Here is a 21,894-nt window from a genome sequence, read left to right as displayed (position 1 = left end):
ATGTAAAAGAAAACGCACACAAACAGTGGTGAACCTTTGCTTTCCGAGCTCTTGCTGTTGTGAAACTGACATATGGTTGTGGACTGCAGCTCAAGCAGGAAACATCCGAGTATAAATAAAGGTGTGTAGCGCTGTAAAGTCACTTCTGCTGGCAGGTGTTGCAACAGGAACTATTCTCTTCTGTCTGTTCTATGATGAATTAATCATGTTTTACATAGGATACATCTCATATATTTCATGTCTCAAGCAGTGAATCTTAATTTCGCGTCATTTAATTGTAATCCACAAGGAAACGTGCTGGTAAGTAGGTTAAATTATACAGACCGTTGAAGAAATGTAAGAAACTATTTGCAATACTGAAACGTGATTATATTCGTGGGATTATTAACGCGCGTGACCTAAATCTACGTGTTATACAGTAATAAACAAACAATCCGAGTACGTTAACAGTAAACGTAGCAGGAAAACGAAACTCACGCGACCCGATTACTGCAGCCGTTATACACCGAGCTGTCTCGAGCTGACTTCAGATTAGCACAAAATAAATGCATAGCAGATATACGTTAGCATGTAACGTTAGAGGTGGAGAGCTTAGTTTTACTTCGCTATCTTAGCAAGAGTTGTTTTATATAAATGTCAGACCCCACTCCCAGGTTAAAGGTAAGACGCGGTTTTTGCATTTCGAGTTCGTCTTAAAATGGCTAAAAACATGCGTATGCTATAACGTATTATTATATCGTCAAGTTTGTGATGTGGTTTAGTGCTAAAGTGGTTGGGCAGTAGCAATGTTAGTGGAGAAGACGGGAGATATCACTGACCATCTCCTATAAAGTATGTCGAAACAAAAGATTAGCGGTACCCTTTACAAAATAACCGTGGTTTTATTATAGCAAAGGGTACCGTGTATGGTTTTGGCGGATTGATAACCAATTGCATCACCATAGTTTAACTACAAACATTACGATTAAATAAGGGTTACTATTGTAATACCATTGTTGTTACTAAGGTGTTATTACAAATAAAAGCAATGGCATGGTTTGAGTTAACTTTAATTTTCGTAAGGGTACATAAGCATCCTTACAGTAGCGTGTAGACAAAAGTAAGATTACCTTTAAAGGGATAGTTCAGCTAAAAATTGAATCTTGAATCGTGTACTCACCATCATGTCAAAATCTGTATGACTCAGACTCTCTTCTGCAGAACTCACATAAGATATTATAAAGAACGTTGGGAACTAAACAACATTTCCCCCCTTTGACTTCAATAATATAGACATCATATTTTTACACACCGGCTGTGTAAAAATATATGATAAACGTCTTATAAACATCTTCTAAATGTCTACTTGACATCTGTCTGGAAACTTCTCGGCGACGTATCGCAGATAAGCAATAATGAACAAAAATACGTCTAGAAGATGTCTATTGCTATCTGCATTTACATCTTCTAGACGTATTTTTGTTCATTTTTGCTTATCTGCGATACGTCTCCGAGAAGTTTCCAGTCAGATGTCAAGTAGACATTTAGAAGATGTTTATAAGACGTTTATCATACAGTATATTTTGATGTTTGTGTGCTATCAGGGACACGAAACCACTGAGACATTTCTCAGAGTATCTTCTTTCTTTTACGAAGTAAGTCAATACAGGTGTTGAACGACATGAGGGTGAATAAATTATTTTTGGGTGAAAGTGTGTATTTTGGTCCAAAGGATACAAGATTATCTCTTTTCTGTTATTTTGTGTACAATAAATTAACAATTAAAAAGGAGAAACATTTTTATCTCAAAGCGGAAATCCGTTACTTTTTGGCGGTTAAAATAATCAGAAATAAATTATTTAGTAAATACATAGACAGATCTGTCTTAAAAACGATTTTCTTATCTTACCCCGATTCACAACAGTAAGCTTATAACAATGATTTATAATTTGCGCTGTCGGGTTGCCCCCTTCAGAAAATTAACGCTATACTAACGATAACCACGCTACAATTTATTGTATATTAGTGATGTTTTTAAATGTTTCGCGTTGTATCTGGTCATATGTTACTGTCACGTTGATGTAGATGCGCTCTCATGCGGTGAGCAGTCTGAGCACAGAGCTCGGATTCATCCGCACAGTGCAGCAGTGCCAAAGCACAACCCACGTAAAGAAAATAACTCTGCATATAACTGACATTTTATGTTTCAAACTGAGATGGCAACAAAGAGGCCAATCTTCTGGATGGCCGCGTTAAGATGTAACCATACCAACAGCCATTGTGTAATTTGTGTACAGCCTTTGTACCACTCTATTATAATAAACCTGTTATGCCTTGTTTGTATTATACAGAAACAAACATCATGGCTCAGGCGTCTTCTGAGAGCTGTCTAGAGTCGGAGCTCATCTGTCCCATCTGTCTTCATATCTTTCTTGACCCAGTCACACTACCCTGTGGCCACAGTTTCTGTCTGACCTGTTTGGAAACACCCGAGAGGGATAAAACTTCTCAAGAACTTTGTTGCCCAGTGTGTGGAGAGCAACATCTCAGCCCAGAGTCCTTACCGAGAAATATTAAACTCAAAAACATTGTTGAGAGCCACAGAGACGGAATCATGGTCACAACCAGAGATGAACATCAATGCACTGTAGAAGACAAGGTGATCAACAATAGCGAAGGGTCTGTTAGGAAAGAAAACGGAATAGATGCTGTTGATGAAAACTGCGAGTCTTCGGAACAAGACGCTCCTTTGGAGAACGAATCAAATGAACGCAGATCTAGATTACTTCCAATAATGAAAAGTGTACATGAAAAGCTTGCTGTAGTGGATGATCTAGTGACTATAGAGAAGGAAAGAGAGGCTTCGGTCAAGTCGACACATGCTAATTTGAGGAAAGAGGTTGGCAGTTTACTGGAGGAAATGGTAGATCTAGTTAAGTCCTACAGTATTGTTGGTATGAAGCTTCTGGAGGTCGAGTTGAAGCCCAGAGAAGATGCTGCACAGAACAGAGTAAAAATACTATCAGACATTCAGCAGCAATTAAGGACTGCAGAACTCCATGTCAGTACCCTGATGAATGAGAATGACGACACATTTTTAAGTGATGAGATCCAAAAGATTGAGACCCAAGTTTCCAGCTTGACTCTGGAGCCATCTGAGGAATCTCAAAGTGAAATGGAGTTATTCATCAATTTAAAAAAAGTTTGCGTGGAAATGGAACGTCACAATACTCAACTCCGCCTTGGCCTTGGATCTGTTCAGCGAGCTTTACGAGTTGTCCTCAATCCTTCAGAGGTGACGTTTGACCCCGAGACCATCCACCCCAACCTGCTCTTGTCCGAGGACCTTAAAACAGTGTCTTTCAGTGTAGCAAAGCAGACCTATCCAGCCAATTCTCAGAGGTTTTCTAGTTTCTTCCAGGCTCTGAGCTCTCAGAACTTTTTTAGAGGAGAACATCTATGGAGCTTGAAGGCCGAGGGTTGTCCCTGGGTTTTAGCTTTGTGTTATGGTGGGCTTCCCCGCTCTGGTTCTGGTAGTGGACTGGAGAGCAGTGCTGGTTCTTGGTGCCTCATGTACTGTGATAACCTGCTGAGGGCTTATGAAAATGGAAAGGACACGCCACTTAGACGTACACTGTCTCTGAAGAAAGTGGAGATACACCTCAGCTTTGGTCGCGGTACATTAGCCTTTTATAGCATTAGTGATGTGAGTGGGGAAAAAACTCATCTTAACACGTTTACAGTGAACTTTACACAGCCTGTGTATCTGGCTGTTAGGATGATGTCTGGTCATCCCAAAGCACATATAACAGTAAGCTAGTGATTTCATATAAGACGTAGCTACACTTACATCTTAAAAATTGAATTTTGTTTTGAGAGAACAAGGCTGTGATGGACAAACTTGCAAAGGGTTGTTTCATTATTCATGTTTCAGAGATGGTTCTCCCCCCCCAAAAAGATGTTCCTAATGTTCACCTTTTATGCCTTGCTGGTTTCAATATTAGCCACATTTCAACCTTAATAAATATCACATTGTTCTTGCAATATTTAAATTTATGAAAATAAACACTTTCATTAATCATAAGGTAGGTATATACAGCGTTGAAACATGAAGAAGGTGATATTTGCACTTTGCATTTCAAGTAATGCTGATGCTAATGCTTTTCTACTATATTCTCTGTTTCTAAATCAAAATAAAAGTACCATTTACCTTTTCCAGTTCTTTGAGTGGTGTCTTTTGAAAAGCCTATGTATCCTATTCTATTTTTAAAGCTTTTATTTTGAAGTGTTGCTTAAAAGCAGCCATCACTTTTGGGTTGTGGTTGAGTCTTTTATTTTGAAGTCTTAGAAAGCAGCCATCATAGTAAGTTACCAGAGTCTTTTATTTTGAAGTGTCGCACAGACGGCGGCCATCTTTGCCCCGACAATGGCATTTACGCTGACTTTTATCTGACAAGCGACGCGACTGACGCATCAGTTTCATTTCCGGCTGTAAACAACAAACCATCGACATACGAATTAAAGTGATTATGACTCGAATAAACCGAATGGTGATAGTAATACTGGATAACATCAGCCTCTGATCAGAAATCGTTGACTTTAAAGGTGAGCTGTGTTGTTGTGGTTTATCACCTGATATGTCGTGTGTCACATGATATAATTCAACACAAACATATTAACGTTACATCTATGCAGTTCCGTTGAGATACATATTACCTTTCATTAAGCTTTAGATTTGTACTTAGATCCAAACGTGGTACGTTTGATTACATAGACTATGATCTCTGTTATTTAACATTAGGTATATATGCACACATACACATTCCAGAACAGTAACTTTGATATATTTGATATATTTATACGTTTGAAACGAGGCATTGTGACACATTCCGATGCCTCAAAGTAGCATCTGTGGTATTCATTTTAGTGTAATAAGTGATATATAAGTGTCATTGTTGTGAATGTATATATACCTCTACATATTTACAAATATTAACTCTAGCATATGTGCCATGTATTTAAATGTGATGCATCCATGTAACCACTGTACATTTTAATCTACTATACATAGTTGCGCATTTTTATTCTTAGATCTTCTAGATATATATGTTTGTTACTTTGAAATAAAATGTTGGCAGGTGACTATGAATTGAAGCTGATTTGTATGTTTTACACAGGTTTAATTCAAGATGTTGGAGGTATTTACAGAGAGTGTAAGCGTTGCTTATTATGGCAATACCAGTGTATTTCCCACAGTGGACAACAGCTCTGAAATCATTCCAGACCATGAGATTAACATCACAAAACCACACAAGTGTCTACAGATACTTTATGAGGATATTGGAAATTCCAGGTACATTCGTTTTCACTGTTATACATTTCAAATTTGTTTGTAGACAAAGTATGTTTCCTTCTCTTTTGTAAGTTAAATCTGCTGGAAAATAAGATGGCAAAGCTGTTTCCAGTTTCACTTTAACAAAGCCACAGGTTTAGAGTTGTGATTTGTGTCTTTGCTTTTGCTTGCATTTTACTGTTTAAAATGACCGAATGTCCGTTTAAAATAATTTTCTTAAAATTTCTTTTGTAGACTAAGCATACAGTTTTAGTCTATTATAGGTGCACATACACTATGTACTGTATATAGCCTACATAGTCGTTGTTTCTCTACAGTATTATGATAAGTGTGTGATACTGACTGTAGTTTGGTCTGGGCTCTTTGCCATGTTCAAATGTCTGAATAAAGTTTAGCAGTGGGTAGACTAAAGAGAGTTCTGTGTGATTTAACACTAGGACCTTCACTGGAGTGGTGCGGGGTATTTACATGAGCTTTTAGTTCTGCTTTTATTTCTGTGCAAACTGAAGTAAATACTTCCTATCTCATGGGACCCAGAAGGTAGTTTTCATCTTCTGTAGACATAACTACACTACAGTTTGCATGTCCAAGACATTATAGGCTTACCAGAAAAGATGGATGTTTGATGCTTTTGCCATGATGACTTCTTCTCATTAAATGTGTAAATGTGTTATTAATTGTATTGTATTGTTTTATTAAATCGTTTTCAAAGCTCAAATGATATGTTGTGCAAGAAAGACGAAGCCCATTAAAGGCTATGCTTGTGTTGGGGAGGCACTACAGGGGAAAATAAAAACATCAACATTTCCTGTGAACCTTTGAGAAGTTAAAACATGTATTTTATTACAAGTTGCAAACATGTAAGTGTCTTTGACATGTTTTCATAAATTGTGTTATAAATCAGCATAGTAAATACTTTTATACGATTTTATATTTTTTCAATTTGATGTAAATATCACTGTTGCACCGTAAAATTAATCTGAAATGTAACTAAAATATGTGTTTGTTTCCCAACACTACATCGAAGAATGAAAATTCTCGAAGACTGTGTGTGTTTACAAACGGGTACTTTCCATGACTGGTGAAAGTTGAAATTCCTGTTTTAGATGTGTGTGGGCTGGTATTCCAGTAATAAATGACATGTTTATTTTCAGAGTTACGGTTGTAAACATGATCACGACTTTACCGAGCTGTTTTTTTGCAGTGCTTTTATAGGCGTTTGTTTTTGTTTGTTTCTGGTCAGGGTTCGATTCTGGGACCTAATGCTGCTGATCCCGAATGTGGCGTTCTTGATATTCCTAATGTGGAAACTTCCTTCTGCTCGTGCTAAGATCCGCCTCACCTCCAGCCCCATCTTTGTGGCATTCTATATACTGGTAAGCACCAGAACGTTTCAAAGGCATTGACCTGGAATTTCCATTCCGAATGAGAGCTGCCCCAAGTAGTAAACGTCAGTGTGTAACCCAGACTCGACATGAAAGACACCTGAGGTCATGTGACTTACTGAGTAGATTTTGTTACTTTTTAAAGCATTTGGATTTATAATTTTTAGGGCATTTGATTTATGCTGCAGGAGATTGACGTTAATGGAGGGATTTGAGCATTTGTCAAGAGTCTGTTGTAGTGTGACATCAGATTATAAATGGATGTTGTTCTGTATGCTTCAGGTGTTTGTAGTAGCTGCAGTGGGCATCACACGTGCTATAGTGTCCATGACAGTAAGCACATCCAGTGCCGCCACCCTCATAGATAAGGTAAAACGCAACACCCACACATTTCTAAATGACTTCTGTCATTGACTTCTGTTGTTCTTGAATTCAAGATGTTGTCCTCACTCTGGAAGACATCCTTATGTTCCTAACACTGAAAATTCATCACTTGTCATACTTCAGTTATGTTTCTCTGTCATTACTGTGGACATGTGCAACACACATCCCATGACACGCTCTTAAATTATAACTATTTATGAATACAGCTAGTAGATATGAATTACTAACATTAAGGGGCAATTTCCCGGACAGGGATTAGTTTAAACCAGGACGAGGCCTTAGTTAAATTAGGGTATTTAAGTCATTTTTAAAAACATAATTTACAAAAAAACATTACTGGTGTACATCTTAAGACAAAACAATCACACTTATATTTTTTAAGATATGTCATTGCAAGTTGTTTTCTATCAAGAAACTTCTAACATTTAAGATAGTCTGGGACTAGGCTTAAACCCTGTCCGGGAAACCGCCCCAATATGTATTATTATGCAATAATATGCAATGATGCAATTTGGCGTCGTTCATAACTGTTGAATTTGATTTAGGGCTTCAGGTCAATGAATTTTGACTTATTAGTTAGCCTTATTAGTTATGTCAATTTCTTGATACATTATTACTGGTTTCCATGAAGTTATAGTACTTTTCTCTTCTAAACTCTTTCATTTGCGGAATTTCAGTGTTGTGGATGTTTTCAGTCAAAATATAAAATATAAGTTCTTAGAGAATGTATTTATTATCAATATACTGGATTGGACAGACATCAGAAAATTCCAGGCTACGCCGTCGAGTTTTCTATTTTACTTACCTGACTATGGAAACCCATGCTTTAAAAACAACAATGAAAAAATGCTTTAAAAACCTTACGAAAGACTTCACATTGGTATTTAAACCACCAAATATTGACATCTGACCTATCAATATGCTGAAAACCTTTGGTTAAAACTATACTTTCATCTTAAGGTTGACATTTGCATTTACATTCATTCTCTATTCTAATCAATGGATGTTAAAAGTCTTTTTTACAACAGTCCTCAGTTTATAGTCTCTGAAATATTGTTCACAAACACATTTTATTTCAGTACTGAAAAATATCATTAAATGTGTGGCAGACACATACTGTAGTTTTATTGAAATTAATTTTTTTCATACTGTAATAATTGCAGTGACAGGACTGTCATGTTTGCTGATGTCTCTGTGCATGTAGGTGCTTTGGGAAATCACGCGCTTCTTTTTATTGGGTATTGAGCTCAGCGTCATCATACTCGGATTGGCTTTTGGTACGTTTCTACATTCTGAATGTTTTTCAATGCTTTACACTGATCTCAGGTCTGTAAATTGACATGTTTTGTGATGGTGTTGGCTCAGGTCATCTGGAGAGTAAGTCCAGTATCAAGCGTGTGTTGGCTATCACTGCAGTCCTGTCTCTGGCTTATTCCATCACACAGGTATCTATCAGATAGAAACACTATACAGTAGTACAGGTCATCTTTTCTACATTTACCACATAATAGCTTCTAATTACATACTGGTAGTAAAAATGTAAATACTATTACAACAAAACTGATTGGTTGTCATAAGCAGCCTGCACAGTTTATGCTACATTATAAAAATGGTATATTATGAATATTAATTATGAATTACTTTCTCTGTTTTATAAAAGTTTTATAGAAGAGACGTTGTGTGTTATGGAGATTTTACAATGCACATAAGGACGCCCCTTAACCTTAGTAAAATCATGGTAATTCATAGCCTTACGTAAGTTATTGTTTTAATACAACCGTCAGGGAACTCTGGAGATCCGTTACCCAGATAAACATCTCTCAGCCAAAGACTTCAACATCTACGGTCATGGTGGGCGGCACTTCTGGCTAGCCAGTTCCTGCTTCTTTTTCCTGGTATAATTTTTTTCTTTTCATCGTGTGTTCTTTAAATATTCATTTATTTATTTTTCATTTGAATAATTCTGAATTAAAACATTTCAGGTGTATTCTCTGATTGTCATTCTTCCTAAAACTCCACTCAGAGAGAGAATCTCATTACCATGTGAGTAAATACACAATGTCTCTCTGTATTTAAAAACATTGATGGATAATTCCACATGCTATCTGTCATTTTGACAGATACAGAACAAGAAAGAAAATCAGTTACAGTTGTCGATAGCATTTTTATGTGGCATTTCACCTTTGGTTCTCACTGCCGCTCTCTGTGTTTTGTGATCATTACTGTGATCTCTCAATCTCTGTTCTGCCGTCAGCCAAGAGAAGTTTTTATGTGTACGCCGGGATCCTGTCCACACTGAATCTGGTTCAGGGGTTAGGCAGTGCTCTGCTCTGTGCTGACATTATTGAGGGCCTGTGGTGAGCATTCACCTTTTACCAACATATTCAACTTCACAAATGTGTTAAAATATTTATAAATCGAAGTTATTATTAGGTAAACTAATATAAATGCTTCTGTTTTGCATATTGTTTAATAATAATAATTCAGGCCAAATTAATAAATACAAATTGAAATCAATAAATAAAAGTAAAAGAATGAATGTGTTCTCAGATGCTCTGTGTATCTTCTATAGTGACTCTGTCATTGTGTTTCCTCACAGCTGTGTTGATGTGACCACATTCCTGTACTTTTCCGTCTTTGCTCCTCTGATCTACGTGACATTCCTCAAAGGATTCTTTGGGTATGTGAAGGTCCTCTCTAATGCTGTATTTCCTTTTGCTGCGGTAGGATATTACAATATAAACCCCAGTTTTTCACTCACTCTTGCTTTAGAGCTCTTAATGTGTTCTTCAGCTTAGCTGTAGAGCTGTGGGGGCCGTATTTCATATTTATGCAGGATTTGATTCAAAACAGCTTCATGCTATGACTCTTTTCACAATATCCTGTTTACTTTTTGTAACAACTGAATCTTTCTTTTCCTTCCTGTTTTCTATTTTATTCCCTGTTCTCCTTAGTTCCGAGCCAAAGATTCTCTTCTCCTACAAGTCGCAGATAGATGAGCCAGAGGACTCTGATGTCCACCTGCCCAACACTTCCTCATCAGGTCTAGGCAGGAAAGATCTGGATCGTGGGTCGTACTCCAGCACGCAGATCGACGGCTCTGGAGCGTACCTGGACGACGTGGTGTCTGGACCGTTTGGAGCAGGAAACAGTATCAATAGCATTGACAGCGATCGATGGAGAAGTCTCAATGCTTGAGAGAGAGAGAGAGAGAGAGAGAGAGAGAGAGAGAGAGAGAGAACATTTTAAACGTGACCTCCAGATGACTCGTATTGTTTTACCAGCTGAAGAGTTTGACGTGCCGTGGATTCAGTCTGTCATGCACGACCTTTCAATTTTTCTGCCACAGTTAGTGCCCCGTTGTTTAAAAGTTCATTTCATTGTATTCCATTTTCCATTTTAGCATTCCTTTTTTTATAACTCCGGTGCTCTTAATTTCACATCTGTGTCCATCACAGCTCTCTTAGAGGCACACTCAAGACTTTGAAGTACATAATCTTATAAGATGATAATCGATTGCTGATCATTTATATGTTCAACATTTCAGGCTGGGTTAGATACTCTACTGGCACCAGCGGAAGTGCTCATTTCGAAAGTTTATTTTCTGCCGCAGGGGTTTTCGTGCACTCAGAAACACTCATTAGTCCACAATTTTGTTTGAGAATTCTACACTAATTATGTGTCCGAGTGTTGGTGCGTATCAGTTCAAAGGCTTCAGGACTGAAATCCACCCTGGCTTTGTTTACGTTTATAAAATCATTTATTTCCAGATCCTGGTTAGATTTAAATTGTATTTTTGTCTTTGCGTTTTTATTTATTTTAGTGATACGTTAAATTTGGTTTTAGCCTGTTATTAAGGGGGATGTCAGTTCGCACTGAAGCTCAGTTTAATCTGTGTCTTGTTCTAACTGACTGGAACTAAATGGAATTGACTTCTGAACCGTCTGGTTTGTCATTTTAACAGTTATCATTCCATAGGAAAATGTGTTGAAAAGAACTCATTACTATAAAAAGGACCATACTGAAATAAAACAACAAGTATTCGGTTTAAATGCCTGTATATGAGAAACAACAATGTTAGAAATTGTGTACAAAAAAAGTACCCACATTGACCAATCAAAATGTGGTTAATTATATTATTATTGTCTATTAAATTTGGCCAGAGTAAAATGTTTAATTCTGTTTATTGCTATGATCCTCTTTAATTTTTATTTTAAAATATTTTTTAATTAAAATGTCTCTAGAGTTTAAAATGTTTTTGGTCCATCTAGATGTTTGTCTATAACTTTTACTAGGTGAACCAAAATCAAAGTAGTTGCACTTTTAAACAGTTGCCAAACTTGCAAGTTCGTAATAGAGGTAACGTTATATCTCAAAGATATGTCGCATTAATTCCATCTGTTGAAAACAAAGTGTAGTACGTAAAGAATGTGCTGCCATTAAAACCAAATTTATATTTCAACTACGCTGTACCGAGACGTGTTGCGACTTTTATTTTGAAGGTCTTTTTTAAACGCAGGAGCCCATAAGCGATACGTCATCAGATGTGAATTCGCTTGATCTTCTAATTTAGTTTTTGCACCGTATCTTTCGCATTTTGACATTTCAGTTGTGATGAATAAATCGGTTTTTAATTAGTGACCGTTGCACTTTATTTATGACAAGTATATACACTTAAAGGTAACGTTATAGGCCTTGCTTGAAAATCTCATGATAGATCATGTGACGTGTCATGTGAAAAAAATATACATACATACATTTTATTTTTATTACATAATATTAAGCAATACAATAAAAGCATAATTATCTGCAGGAAATAGCAAAGTTCGATGTATATTATTAAATATGCAGTATGAAGGTGAAATTTAAATGTAATGCTGTATCTTACTCTTTTGGTTTGATAATTAATTATTCTAGATGTATAATTAATTGGTTGTTTTTAAATGAAAGAAACGTAGAAAACATCTTATTTATTTTTTTGTTTGCCCCGCGCCACCAGTTTGACGTCATAGTTTTAAATAAACTACATTTCCCTCAGTGCAGCGCGATGTCACATGACATTGGATTAACGTAAAAGGGTGTTTGATAATTTTCATCCGCATGCATAGCGTACGTCCCGTGTCACAGTGACCCTGAACTCATTCATGGTGAATTTACGCGTCTTGTTTTAACATTATTATCCTTATTGTTATTATTATTATAATCAGAGCTAATGGGAGCCGGTGAAAGCAGATCTGTGTCATACGGTCTGGATGAGGAAGAAAATGTCACTGTTCTGCATGGAGTAAAGGTGACGCCACAACATTATTATTTATATTATATTGCAAAAAGATAAAGTTAGAATGTGCAGCACTGTTTTTTTCCCTAATATAAGATCGTATGATTTAAATAGGGTGTTCCAATTGTTTACTATTGAGACTATTTATTTTGTCCCCCTCTGAACTTTAATGCCATTGAGACAATGAAATTGTGAGATGATGATTTTATTATTACTGTGTATTGTGATCATTGACTGTATGAATGAATGTTCGGGTAAGCAGCATTGTGTTGGTTTGTAATGTAAACCTCATGTCTTGGCTGGCGGGATCAAATGTGCTGTTGAAATGTAAACCTGTTAGTTTATCTGACTCAAGGTCAGAGAAAGAAACCAGTCAAATAAAACTGAGTGAAAGGTTTTGTTTTTGATTGAAAGAAAGTCTGTGATCACAACAGACAGGCAACACATATTTCTCCATTTGTGGTGCATTTGAACACATGTTGTGTTGACACAAGCAAAGGCAGTACTTTTGAAAGAATACAGTTAGGGCTGCACGATATTTTATCGCGATACCACACAATCCTATTGAAATCAAGCTGGCTGCGATATGCAATGTGTCGATTTTTTTATGCATGGCTTGTCCGTGAAGCACGGATTTCAGTAGGAAACGCTGCTCGATCTAAAAGCAGTGCGAGTTTGAGTCGCTTATAATGTGCTTTTGAAAAAGCAACACCCGTCAAACATGATCATTATAAATACACTTTATTATCATAAAAATACCTGATGAGGCTTGAGTAACAGTGATAAAAAGATGTCCATAGGCATTTCCTAGATTCTAGAACGTGTTATGGTCTTCTTCTGCAGTGCGTATTTGGAGTTTCCGCACGAGAGCGCCCTCTGGCTTTCGGATGCAGCAGAATTTCCCCGTACTTCACTCAAAAGCTGTGCATAAATCACGTGATATATATCGGTTTATCGCGACAGCCCTACTTTTGAGCTGATGGTTTCCAGTCACAGTGCATTGGTCAGTGGCAGTATTACAACATCATGGTCACCTGTGCTCTGCATTGACCGTACCATAATCTTAAACCACCACAGTCACTGAAGTGAATTTTGTATTTTAGATTGATGGAAGTGTGTTTGTGTGCTGCTAGTTATCGGGCAATGTTCTCCAACGGATGAGAGACCCTGGACCATCTCCTGTGAGACCAGCATTATCAAAACCAGAGAGTGGCAAATCTGACCCAGGTAGCAACCAACTGTTCCCTCTCAAAACATTTCCATTTTATTCCAGGAATTGTATCTTACTACTTTACTCCCTCTCCCACTGAAATGGGTAAATAATTGATTACCCATTCTGTATATCGAAAAGTTAGTAATAATTATTTACAATGAAGTAATAATTGTGATTTTTGAACGAAACACAATGTTGGTGTTTTGTTAGGGCCTGCTAGACCATCTGCAGCTGAGATGCAAGAGGAACTTCGAAGAAGGTTTGTGTTGTTACAGTACAAGGTGATGTCGGTCTGTTTAATGTCTTTCAGAATTTTCAAACATTTTCTGTAAAAATAATTACCACAACTCTAGAAAAAAACATTGCTTTAAGAAATCGATTGAAATTTCAATATATAAATGCATAACTGGTTACTCTTTATCTTAGAAAACCATTTTATAGTGTGTAAGTATTTAACAGACCAGAGTATAAAATTGTCTTTAATGGTCATTTGTAGAAGCAGGTCTCCTGTTGGTTTCTAATAGTCACAGTGGCTCTCTCTTGGCCGCAGGTTCGATAGAGAACAGGCTCTGGTCCAGGAAGAGCTGGCTCGGATTGCCCATAGAGAGAGAGAGGATGAAAACCCAGCCGTGCTCAGGGAGAGAGCCAGGAGTCGAGAGGAAGAGGAGAAAGCTCAGGACCTGGTGAGAGTTTAATTCTCTTTCCTGGTCCATCCGGTCATCCTTTGAATATCTTTCTGTCTCTAATTGAAATATTATTAATATAAAACTAGACTATATTGTTATTTGTTTTATTTACATGTTTCCCAGAAGAAAAATATTTACACTAATTATTACGTTTATATAAAAAGTATATACTGTATATATAACGTTTTTATTCATTTTACTCTTAAAGGAACAGTTCACCCAAAAATGAAAATTCTGTCATCATTTACTCACCCTCAGATTGTTTCAAACCTGTATACATTTCTTTGCTCTGCTAAACATTTGGAAGAATGTCAGTAACCAAACAGATTTTATCCCCCGTTGACTCCCATAGTATATATTTTCCCTACTATGGCAGTGAAGGGGGGATGAGATCTGTTTGGTTACTGACATTCTTCCAAATATCTTCCTTTGTGTTCAACAAAACAAAGAAATTTATACAGGTTTGGAACAACCAGGGGAGAGTAAATAATGTTTGGGTGAACGATCCCTTTAATGTATCGGGTTGCCTTCTTGAAGTTCAGTAAATGTTTTGTGTATGATGCTGCATTCACATGCGTGTCGCTGCTGGTCCACAGTGTAAAAAAACTGCAGAAAGAGATAAAGATGCTTAAAGTTTTTGTTACATAAGCCATACATTTTAAACCATAAATCATGTATCAGATATGGTCACACAATTTCATTTTGACCACTAGAGGGCAGCATTTTATTTCTTGTTGCATTTTTGTGCCTATTTAACTTCACAAAATAAGTACAGAGTAGTTCCAGCCTCTCTATTTCTCTCTCTCAGTGTTGCTAATCCAAGCAGTGAATGAAGTAACGGTGTGTAATTTATAATAATGTGGCTTCATGGTTAATTATAATTACCCGGTTTCTCATGTAAAGCTTTCATGTTCACACTCACAATCGACGACTTCTCTTCATTTTTCTCTCCCGTATGATTGCTAACAGCAGCACTGATTGTAAATGACAAATGAGCACAAAGGATTCCTACAAAAAGATGAAATGCACCTTCTCACAGAGAAGGTTAAAAAATGTAGTTTGTGCACAATAGTTAATAGATAGAAGGTTAAAAAATAGTTTTAATGGATTTTAATGAATGCACGTCGCACTGCATGGGCATTCAAATGGAGCGTGGAAAAAAAACACTGTTAAACTCCTGCTGTGTATAATTTCTGCATCTTCTCACCAGCTGAGTATTAAACCATATGAGCAACATGAGGTTCATACAACACAAAAAATAACTCGGACTGCGTATCCCTAAACAGAACCCGAAGTTTATCGTCCCAAAATATCAACCTGTCTTCTACTCGTGTTTGCGTCACTTCTGTAAGAAGCGAGACTGTGGCGATGCCAAATTCCTGCACACACACAAACTGTGAGAGCTGAGGGCTCACAGATCGAAAGAAAACACCAGGAATAGATTCAGACGTGAAATATGTGTTAAATTGAGCTGGGAGGACTACGCTTTTATTATTAGCTCAAAGCATCATCATCACACAAGCTCAAATATTGAAAATTCTAGAATGGAGGGGTGTGGGGCGGAGAGAATCTAACAATAATTGAATCAGAAAATCCAATCATTTTTTGTGAGTGCTGCTTCCCCGTTTGGTTGCTCTTGTTTTTACAGTATTTCTATTTTTTGGATGTTGCTATGGGGTTGCTAGGATGTTTCTGAGTATCTAGCTAGTGACTGGTCCAATTCAAAAGATTTTACCCCACAGATGCAAGTCTATGACTTCTCTTCTCTTCTCTTCTCTTCTCTTCTCTTCTCTTCTCTTCTCTTCTCTTCTCTTCTCTTCTCTTCTCTTCTCTTCTCTTCTCTTCTCTTCTCTTCCTTCCCTTCCCTTCTCTTCCCTTCCCTTCCCTTCCCTTCCCTTCCCTTCCCTTCCCTTCCCTTCCCTTCTCTTCTCTTCTCTTCTCTTCTCTTCTCTTCCCTTCTCTCAGCCAGCTGAGTTGAGTATTCGGGTGAGCAGAACTCTTGTGTAAATGTATTGCATGCATAACATATTTTTAGGTTGTCCAGACTTTAATGATTAAATTTAATGCTTAAGGAGAATTAAATTCTTCGGACACCAAACACATGAAGATTTAATCATGTCAAAGTTGTTTATGCATTCTCTGTGTTTTTTTGCCATTAAGTTCTTTCAGAATCTTTTTGTCTGATATTTTCTGTATGTGTATTGATTTGTATTTCGAATATGATAACTGTGCAATTTTATGGGGTCATGGAAATACAGTACAGCATATGTTGAATGTTTATTGTTGCATAATGTTGCAAATTTCATCATTTTTAAATGTAATCTTAAAAAAGTTGTGTGAAATTCTTTACATATCGCCACTGTCCTTCTGAGACCTTGGACGTCCAAATTTACTGTTTTAAGGAAATGGGGGAAAAAACACTGTACTTTATATGATTAAATACTAATACTTTATATTAATTATATATTTGCAAAAAACGAGACAAACTTAAAGGGTGAGTAATAATAATGATTTATGGCAAAAAATGAAATTCACAAAATATGGAGGTACAAGGTTTCAGAAGGACATCAGAGATATGTTTGTTGTACATTTGTCGTCTCAAACAGACAAATTCACAGATAGTTTGTGTTGCTTTGACTGTCGGTCTGTATTCCGCATGCTCTGCTAAATGAACAGCTTTTGTGATGTGTGAGGTACAACATCCTTTAACACTCTATCCAACGGCAGAGAGAACAAAGAACATCAGCTGCATCGTCTCATCACAGCTTTATTTCAGTGGAACATGATCTGTGATCAGTGTCCTCGAGTGTTTCAATGATTGACAGGTGCTTCTATACTTCTGTGATGATTACAGAGTTTATTCTCTGTCTCTATCGCTAGGCCCGACAGCTGAAGAGAAAAGAAGATGAATTAAAACATCTTGCTGAATTTTACAAGGAGCAGCTACAACGGATGGAGAAGAAGGTGTGTAACACACTCAAACACATGCACACATACACATACAGTCAGTCTGGAGTTGTGTGCACCGCTTACCATTACCAGAATATACAACGATTGCTAAAAATGTCAATAGAATATGTGCAGATCACATGGATGTCCACAGGATGTTTGTATGTCTGATTTTAAGTTCTCACAAGTCCGTTTTTATTAGGTTTTACTATTTCTGAGGACATTCAATATAATTGGCATTAAACGCACTCCACACTAGCGTGTAATCCGCCAAACGAACATAAAGGTCCAAACAGACATATAACATGTATAAACTCTCTTTGATGTCACCGTTGCTGCTTTAGGCCAAGAATGATTTTGTTCTCTCTCTCTCTCTCTCTCTCTCTCTCTCGCTCTCGCTCTCGCTCTCGCTCTCGCTCTCTCTCTCTCTCTCTCTCTGTATACAGTATGTATTCACAGTTTAATGCATTTGTTTGCGTAAAGATGATAACAGATGCAACTTTATCTGAGCCAAAGCAGAAATCTGCTCATGTTCTAAAAAATCCTTTAAACTTTAACACGCCTTTGGCGTGAGTGTGTGTGCGCGCTTGTAAGAGCAAGCTGCTTTTTAATTTTTTTGCTTTTACGAGTTGTTGTACGTCATTAATCTGCCTTTAAAATTTTTCTTGGAAAGAAAACTATATTATTTTAACTCTGTACCAAAACAAATCATTAGATTATTTGGGCAATTTTATTCAGAGACTGTCTCAACATTGTCATTGAAATTTCCCATCAAAGCCTTTAAATAGTACTTTCTGAAAACTCACATTTATTCAGTGCTTATAAAAATCAATGAAAGTCCGCTTGAGCACATCCGATGTGACCACAGTCTGTGAACACCGATGGATCTGAATGTGTTAAATGTGTTACTGACAGTCAGGTATAGTTTTCTAAACTATATATAATTGTACCTATATAAACTTGATTTATACTAAACTGTCTTGGAAACATCAATCAGATGTTATTTAGCACATCAGAACATGCACGCACACGCACAGTTTATACAAATGAATTACATTCTATGTCTTTTAAAGCCTTTTGAATCCCCTGCAATCCTAGATTAATATTAATACTGAGAACTTAGTTTATATATTCCCCTTTATATGGAATAGAAATCCTTAATGCACCATAAAAACACTACAGAAGACATTAGCAGGGATTTGTGTTACTGTAGCTCAACTGGTGGAGCGTTGAGTTAGCAACACGAAGGTCACGTGTTTGAGTCCCACAGAACGTACAGTATACTGATCAAATTTATAATATACCTTGGCATACACTGTAAGTCACTTTGGATAAAAGCATCTGCTGAATGCATAAATGTTAATGTACTGCTGGGAAAGTGAAAACCTCCAAAATCATATCAGAGACGAGCGTTTTCTTGAGAAAATGTACAAGTCAGGTTGATTTTAATTGCTGGAGTTTATCATCTCTGGACTGATGATTTCTGATGTTATTTTCTCACATACTCTAATTACAATGTTTTCCTTTTCCTGCTGTTTCTATCTTCCAGCGTGTAATTGTGTCATTTAATAAGAAATCAGAGACTGATCATTCCAGCTGTGTGATGGATATAGACTATGAGATTGTAATTACACTGATAGATTATAATCTCCTTCAAATCATTGTTTTTGTGTCTTGGGGCTGGATTCTCTAGCAGAGGGAGGCCACCCAGAAATTTAGTGTCCTTAATGTTTTTATTGTCTAACTAGTAACTTTCTAGAAGCAAAGGACTGGAGGCATTGGTGTATTATAGGCCTGTGGATGTTTTCTAATAACGCTGCTGGAACTGGCATGTAAACGTCTATTTAACTCGTCAAATAAAACTTAACAACATTGGTGGACACTTTCTTTATGTGCTGGTAAAGTAAAGAAACAGCAGCACAGACTCAAAAGATGGAGATGTCCAGTGTACACATTTTAAAAATGCTGATTATTTTATTTATTTGTTTAGACCACAAAGTTGGGTTGAGGATAAAAATATGTATCAAGGCAAGAATAAATTATAACTTCATTATTATGAAATTCAAATGTTCTACCCCCATAAAGAGCATGAATTTAGATTTGGTATAAACTGAGATTAAGAGTAAGTAAACCGATTATTAATGTAAAAGTTGCAAATCAAATATTCAACCAGTTTTATTTGTGTATTATGTAATGTGTATGAATGACTGCATTAACTCTGGCTGTAATCTCTCTCTTTCTCTCTCTGTTCTAGAATGTAGACATCTATCAACAAACTCTACAAATATACAACCAAGAGGCAGTTAAGGCAGAGACCAGTGTTAGGTGAGTGACTAAAAAAGGTGTGTGTGTCTGTCTTAGACTTAGTGTCACACTCTCCACAATGATGTAATATTTAAGAAACGTGCTTTGGTGACTCATTCTCAGAAAGCTAAATCTTGCAACACTTATGTTGTTGTTCTGGTGTCTAATGCACATTAGATCTATTTCTGACAGTGTTTAAAACTGGGGAGAATTAAATAAACTATCGCCCATTATTTCAACACTGTCTGCCTGGTTAAACTGTAAAATGCAGGTGGATAGGATGGTGTTTTTTACACTAAGGCAGTGTTTAGTGAATGTGCCCCTGAGAGACATGAGACGTCAGTTCATTATCAACGATGAACTCCATCACTGTCTCCATTTATGAGAAAGTGTCAATCAGGTTCAAATTCCACTGTAATCCTCCTGCAGGCCACTAGGGGTCAGTTTGTTGTAGGTATTTATTTCTACCTGTGTCAATGGGAAATATCTTGATATGGTTTGCACCTGTGTTTGGTTTCTGTGATGTTTCATCATTGTAATCAATCAAATGAATTCACTTCTGTGTTTAATAAAGTCACTGTTGTACAGTAATTGTGTTTATTTATCATCAGGCCTCATAACATCAGCATCATCTGCCCTGAGCTCCAGTCTCAGGTGTTGAACTGCTACAGAGAGAACAAACATCAGACTCTTCAGTGCTCACAGCTGGCCAGAGAATATATCAACTGCATCAACTCCTCCAAGAAGGTTTGTGTGCTTGTATTATTTATTTTGGTTAGGGATATACATCCCCTTACAGAAAAGACACATGAATTTCACATGTTTTTTACATGTTTTTCGCATGTGATCACATGTATACAACATGTGTTTAACATGTGCAAAACAACACATGTGATCACATGTGAAATGTGTGTTTTTGGAACATTTTGGTGTGAATTCCATGTGAATTCCCACGTGAAACCCATGGGGTAACATGTAAAAACCCATGGGATGACATGTGCAACATGTGGTGACGTGAAGAACATGTGATCACATGTGGAGACATGTCGCATATGTTAGTATATAAAAGACAGTATAGTCAAAGTCATCGATTCTAACCTTTAGATTTAGGTTGAGTTCAGCTCTGTTATCTTTTAGTATTATGTAAGTAAATCTCCTGAAAGATAGTCCGATTTACTTCCAAGAGCAATTTTCCATAGGACTAATCACGTTTCCGAAGCGCGACAGCTCTTTTACTAGCAAATTGTCTTTAACGAAAGAGCGGCACATTAGACTTTTTTAGCGGGCGTAGAAAGAGGAAACACCGGGGTAAATAAACCGCGAATGACTACTCCTCTTTCTACTACCTCGTCTACTTTCTCAGTTGCATTTAAAAACAATAGCGCTGTTCATTTTAGACGCTTCTACAATACATCCAACAACTTCACCAACAGCCAAAATGCATTCCTCTACATTCACCACTTTAACTACGTGACGCTGCGTGAGAGAATCAAAACTTTCTGTGTTTTGGGCAGCCATGCTTCCCAGTGACACGCTGGTTACTGACCCCCAACAACCTTATTTTATCGCGAAAAACACCTCAGATACAATCAAACAAAAAGAGACAAACCAGAGAAAAAAGAAAGAAAATTCGCACTCACCACTCGCACTCGCTCCACAGACGCTCATGCATGCGCACCAGAGAGAGAGATAATTGCATTTATTATATATGTGTGTGTGTATATTACATAGCAGAGCAGAGCTTTACACACAGACACACAAACACACAGACACCCGTCTCAGTAAATGAGGGGGTGAGGTTGGCATCCACAATGGCAGTTTGCCAACTAGAGCGGGCAGGCTGCCACACGACTACTGAAGTGTAACACAGTGCAAATTAAAGACATTTACATCCAAGGGAATCGTCTGCATAAAAAAGACCAACTGAAGCTCCAAGCAAACCAATAATTTTCATATTGACAATCAGATACAGCTGTTATTAAATGCTGCTGTTCATGATCAGGGCGAGCCGAACAGAACAGTTGTTGATATGTTTTTCTTCTGTGCAGAACCTGCTGGTGAACCACGGATGAAGACGATGGTTAATAATGATGAAGAACTGTTCAGCAGAGGATCCATAAAAAACATTCAGCACTGTGTGCGCACTTGCATGAATGAAGTGGATGAGCGTGTGTGAGCATCTTTCTCTATAATGGTGTCTGTGCTGACAAGATTATGTTATGTTGGATTGTGATAATCCTGATTTACTGTAAGCAAATAAATTCTCTACAGTGTAACATATTTGTGAGACTCTGATTGTCTCCAAACATTAAATGTGAAGAGGATTTATGAGTCTGAACTGTTTTGTGGCCGAGACGATGAGA

The 21,894-nt window shown here is 37.1% G+C and overlaps 3 protein-coding genes across 7 annotated transcripts; all 3 read left to right on the top strand.

Moving 5' to 3' along the window:
- The first annotated feature begins 78 nt into the window (after positions 1-78).
- Positions 79-4,183, top strand: trim107 (tripartite motif containing 107). Of its 2 annotated transcripts, none has more exons than XM_057338200.1 (2): positions 79-300; positions 2,331-4,183. In XM_057338200.1, exon 2 carries the CDS (start codon positions 2,342-2,344, stop codon positions 3,797-3,799), a length of 1,458 nt encoding a protein of 485 aa, XP_057194183.1. In that variant the 5' UTR covers positions 79-300; positions 2,331-2,341; the 3' UTR covers positions 3,800-4,183. The 2 variants fall into 2 exon arrangements, with proteins under 2 accessions (XP_057194183.1, XP_057194187.1); XM_057338204.1 differs by lacking the exon at positions 79-300 and adding an exon at positions 325-660.
- A 220-nt stretch (positions 4,184-4,403) lies between these two features.
- On the top strand, positions 4,404-11,041 carry tpra1 (transmembrane protein, adipocyte asscociated 1). Its single transcript, XM_057338433.1, has 11 exons — positions 4,404-4,584; positions 5,157-5,332; positions 6,576-6,708; positions 7,000-7,086; positions 8,306-8,378; positions 8,467-8,546; positions 8,886-8,996; positions 9,084-9,144; positions 9,356-9,458; positions 9,701-9,781; positions 10,056-11,041. Exons 2-11 carry the CDS (start codon positions 5,169-5,171, stop codon positions 10,297-10,299), a joined length of 1,137 nt encoding a protein of 378 aa, XP_057194416.1. The 5' UTR covers positions 4,404-4,584; positions 5,157-5,168; the 3' UTR covers positions 10,300-11,041.
- Positions 11,042-12,191: 1,150 nt separating this feature from the next.
- chchd6b (coiled-coil-helix-coiled-coil-helix domain containing 6b) lies at positions 12,192-21,870 on the top strand. Of its 4 annotated transcripts, XM_057338435.1 has the most exons (10): positions 12,192-12,210; positions 12,309-12,391; positions 13,513-13,606; positions 13,803-13,851; positions 14,143-14,275; positions 16,244-16,264; positions 17,159-17,242; positions 19,482-19,552; positions 20,143-20,278; positions 21,580-21,869. In XM_057338435.1, the coding sequence occupies exons 2-10, from the start codon at positions 12,314-12,316 to the stop codon at positions 21,601-21,603; spliced, it is 690 nt and encodes a 229-aa protein (XP_057194418.1). In that variant the 5' UTR covers positions 12,192-12,210; positions 12,309-12,313; the 3' UTR covers positions 21,604-21,869. The 4 variants fall into 4 exon arrangements, with proteins under 4 accessions (XP_057194418.1, XP_057194417.1, XP_057194419.1 ...); XM_057338434.1 differs by lacking the exon at positions 12,192-12,210 and having other exon boundaries at positions 12,217-12,391; XM_057338438.1 differs by lacking the exon at positions 12,192-12,210 and having other exon boundaries at positions 12,312-12,391; positions 13,483-13,606; positions 21,580-21,870.
- Positions 21,871-21,894: the final 24 nt, after the last annotated feature.

The sequence above is a fragment of the Triplophysa rosa genome, linkage group LG7 (genome assembly GCF_024868665.1).
Source record: "Triplophysa rosa linkage group LG7, Trosa_1v2, whole genome shotgun sequence".
NCBI classification, from domain to species: Eukaryota; Metazoa; Chordata; class Actinopteri; order Cypriniformes; family Nemacheilidae; genus Triplophysa; species Triplophysa rosa.
Note: the sequence above shows the minus strand (reverse complement) of the source record. Positions and strands in the feature narration are given on the sequence as shown.

What these genes read in the sequence shown, in the direction of transcription:
- trim107 (XM_057338200.1), top strand. Translation starts at nt 2,342, where the DNA reads ATGGCTCAGGCGTCTTCTGAGAGCTGTCTAGAGTCGGAGCTCATCTGT.
- tpra1 (XM_057338433.1), top strand. Translation starts at nt 5,169, where the DNA reads ATGTTGGAGGTATTTACAGAGAGTGTAAGCGTTGCTTATTATGGCAAT. An exon ending in TTGTGGCATTCTATATACTG is followed by an intron (nt 6,709 to 6,999) that starts GTAAGCACCAGA and finishes TGTATGCTTCAG; the next exon opens with GTGTTTGTAGTAGCTGCAGT. An exon ending in GACATTATTGAGGGCCTGTG is followed by an intron (nt 9,459 to 9,700) that starts GTGAGCATTCAC and finishes GTTTCCTCACAG; the next exon opens with CTGTGTTGATGTGACCACAT.
- chchd6b (XM_057338435.1), top strand. Translation starts at nt 12,314, where the DNA reads ATGGGAGCCGGTGAAAGCAGATCTGTGTCATACGGTCTGGATGAGGAA. An exon ending in CTGTTCTGCATGGAGTAAAG is followed by an intron (nt 12,392 to 13,512) that starts GTGACGCCACAA and finishes GTGTGCTGCTAG; the next exon opens with TTATCGGGCAATGTTCTCCA. An exon ending in CAAGAGGAACTTCGAAGAAG is followed by an intron (nt 13,852 to 14,142) that starts GTTTGTGTTGTT and finishes TCTTGGCCGCAG; the next exon opens with GTTCGATAGAGAACAGGCTC.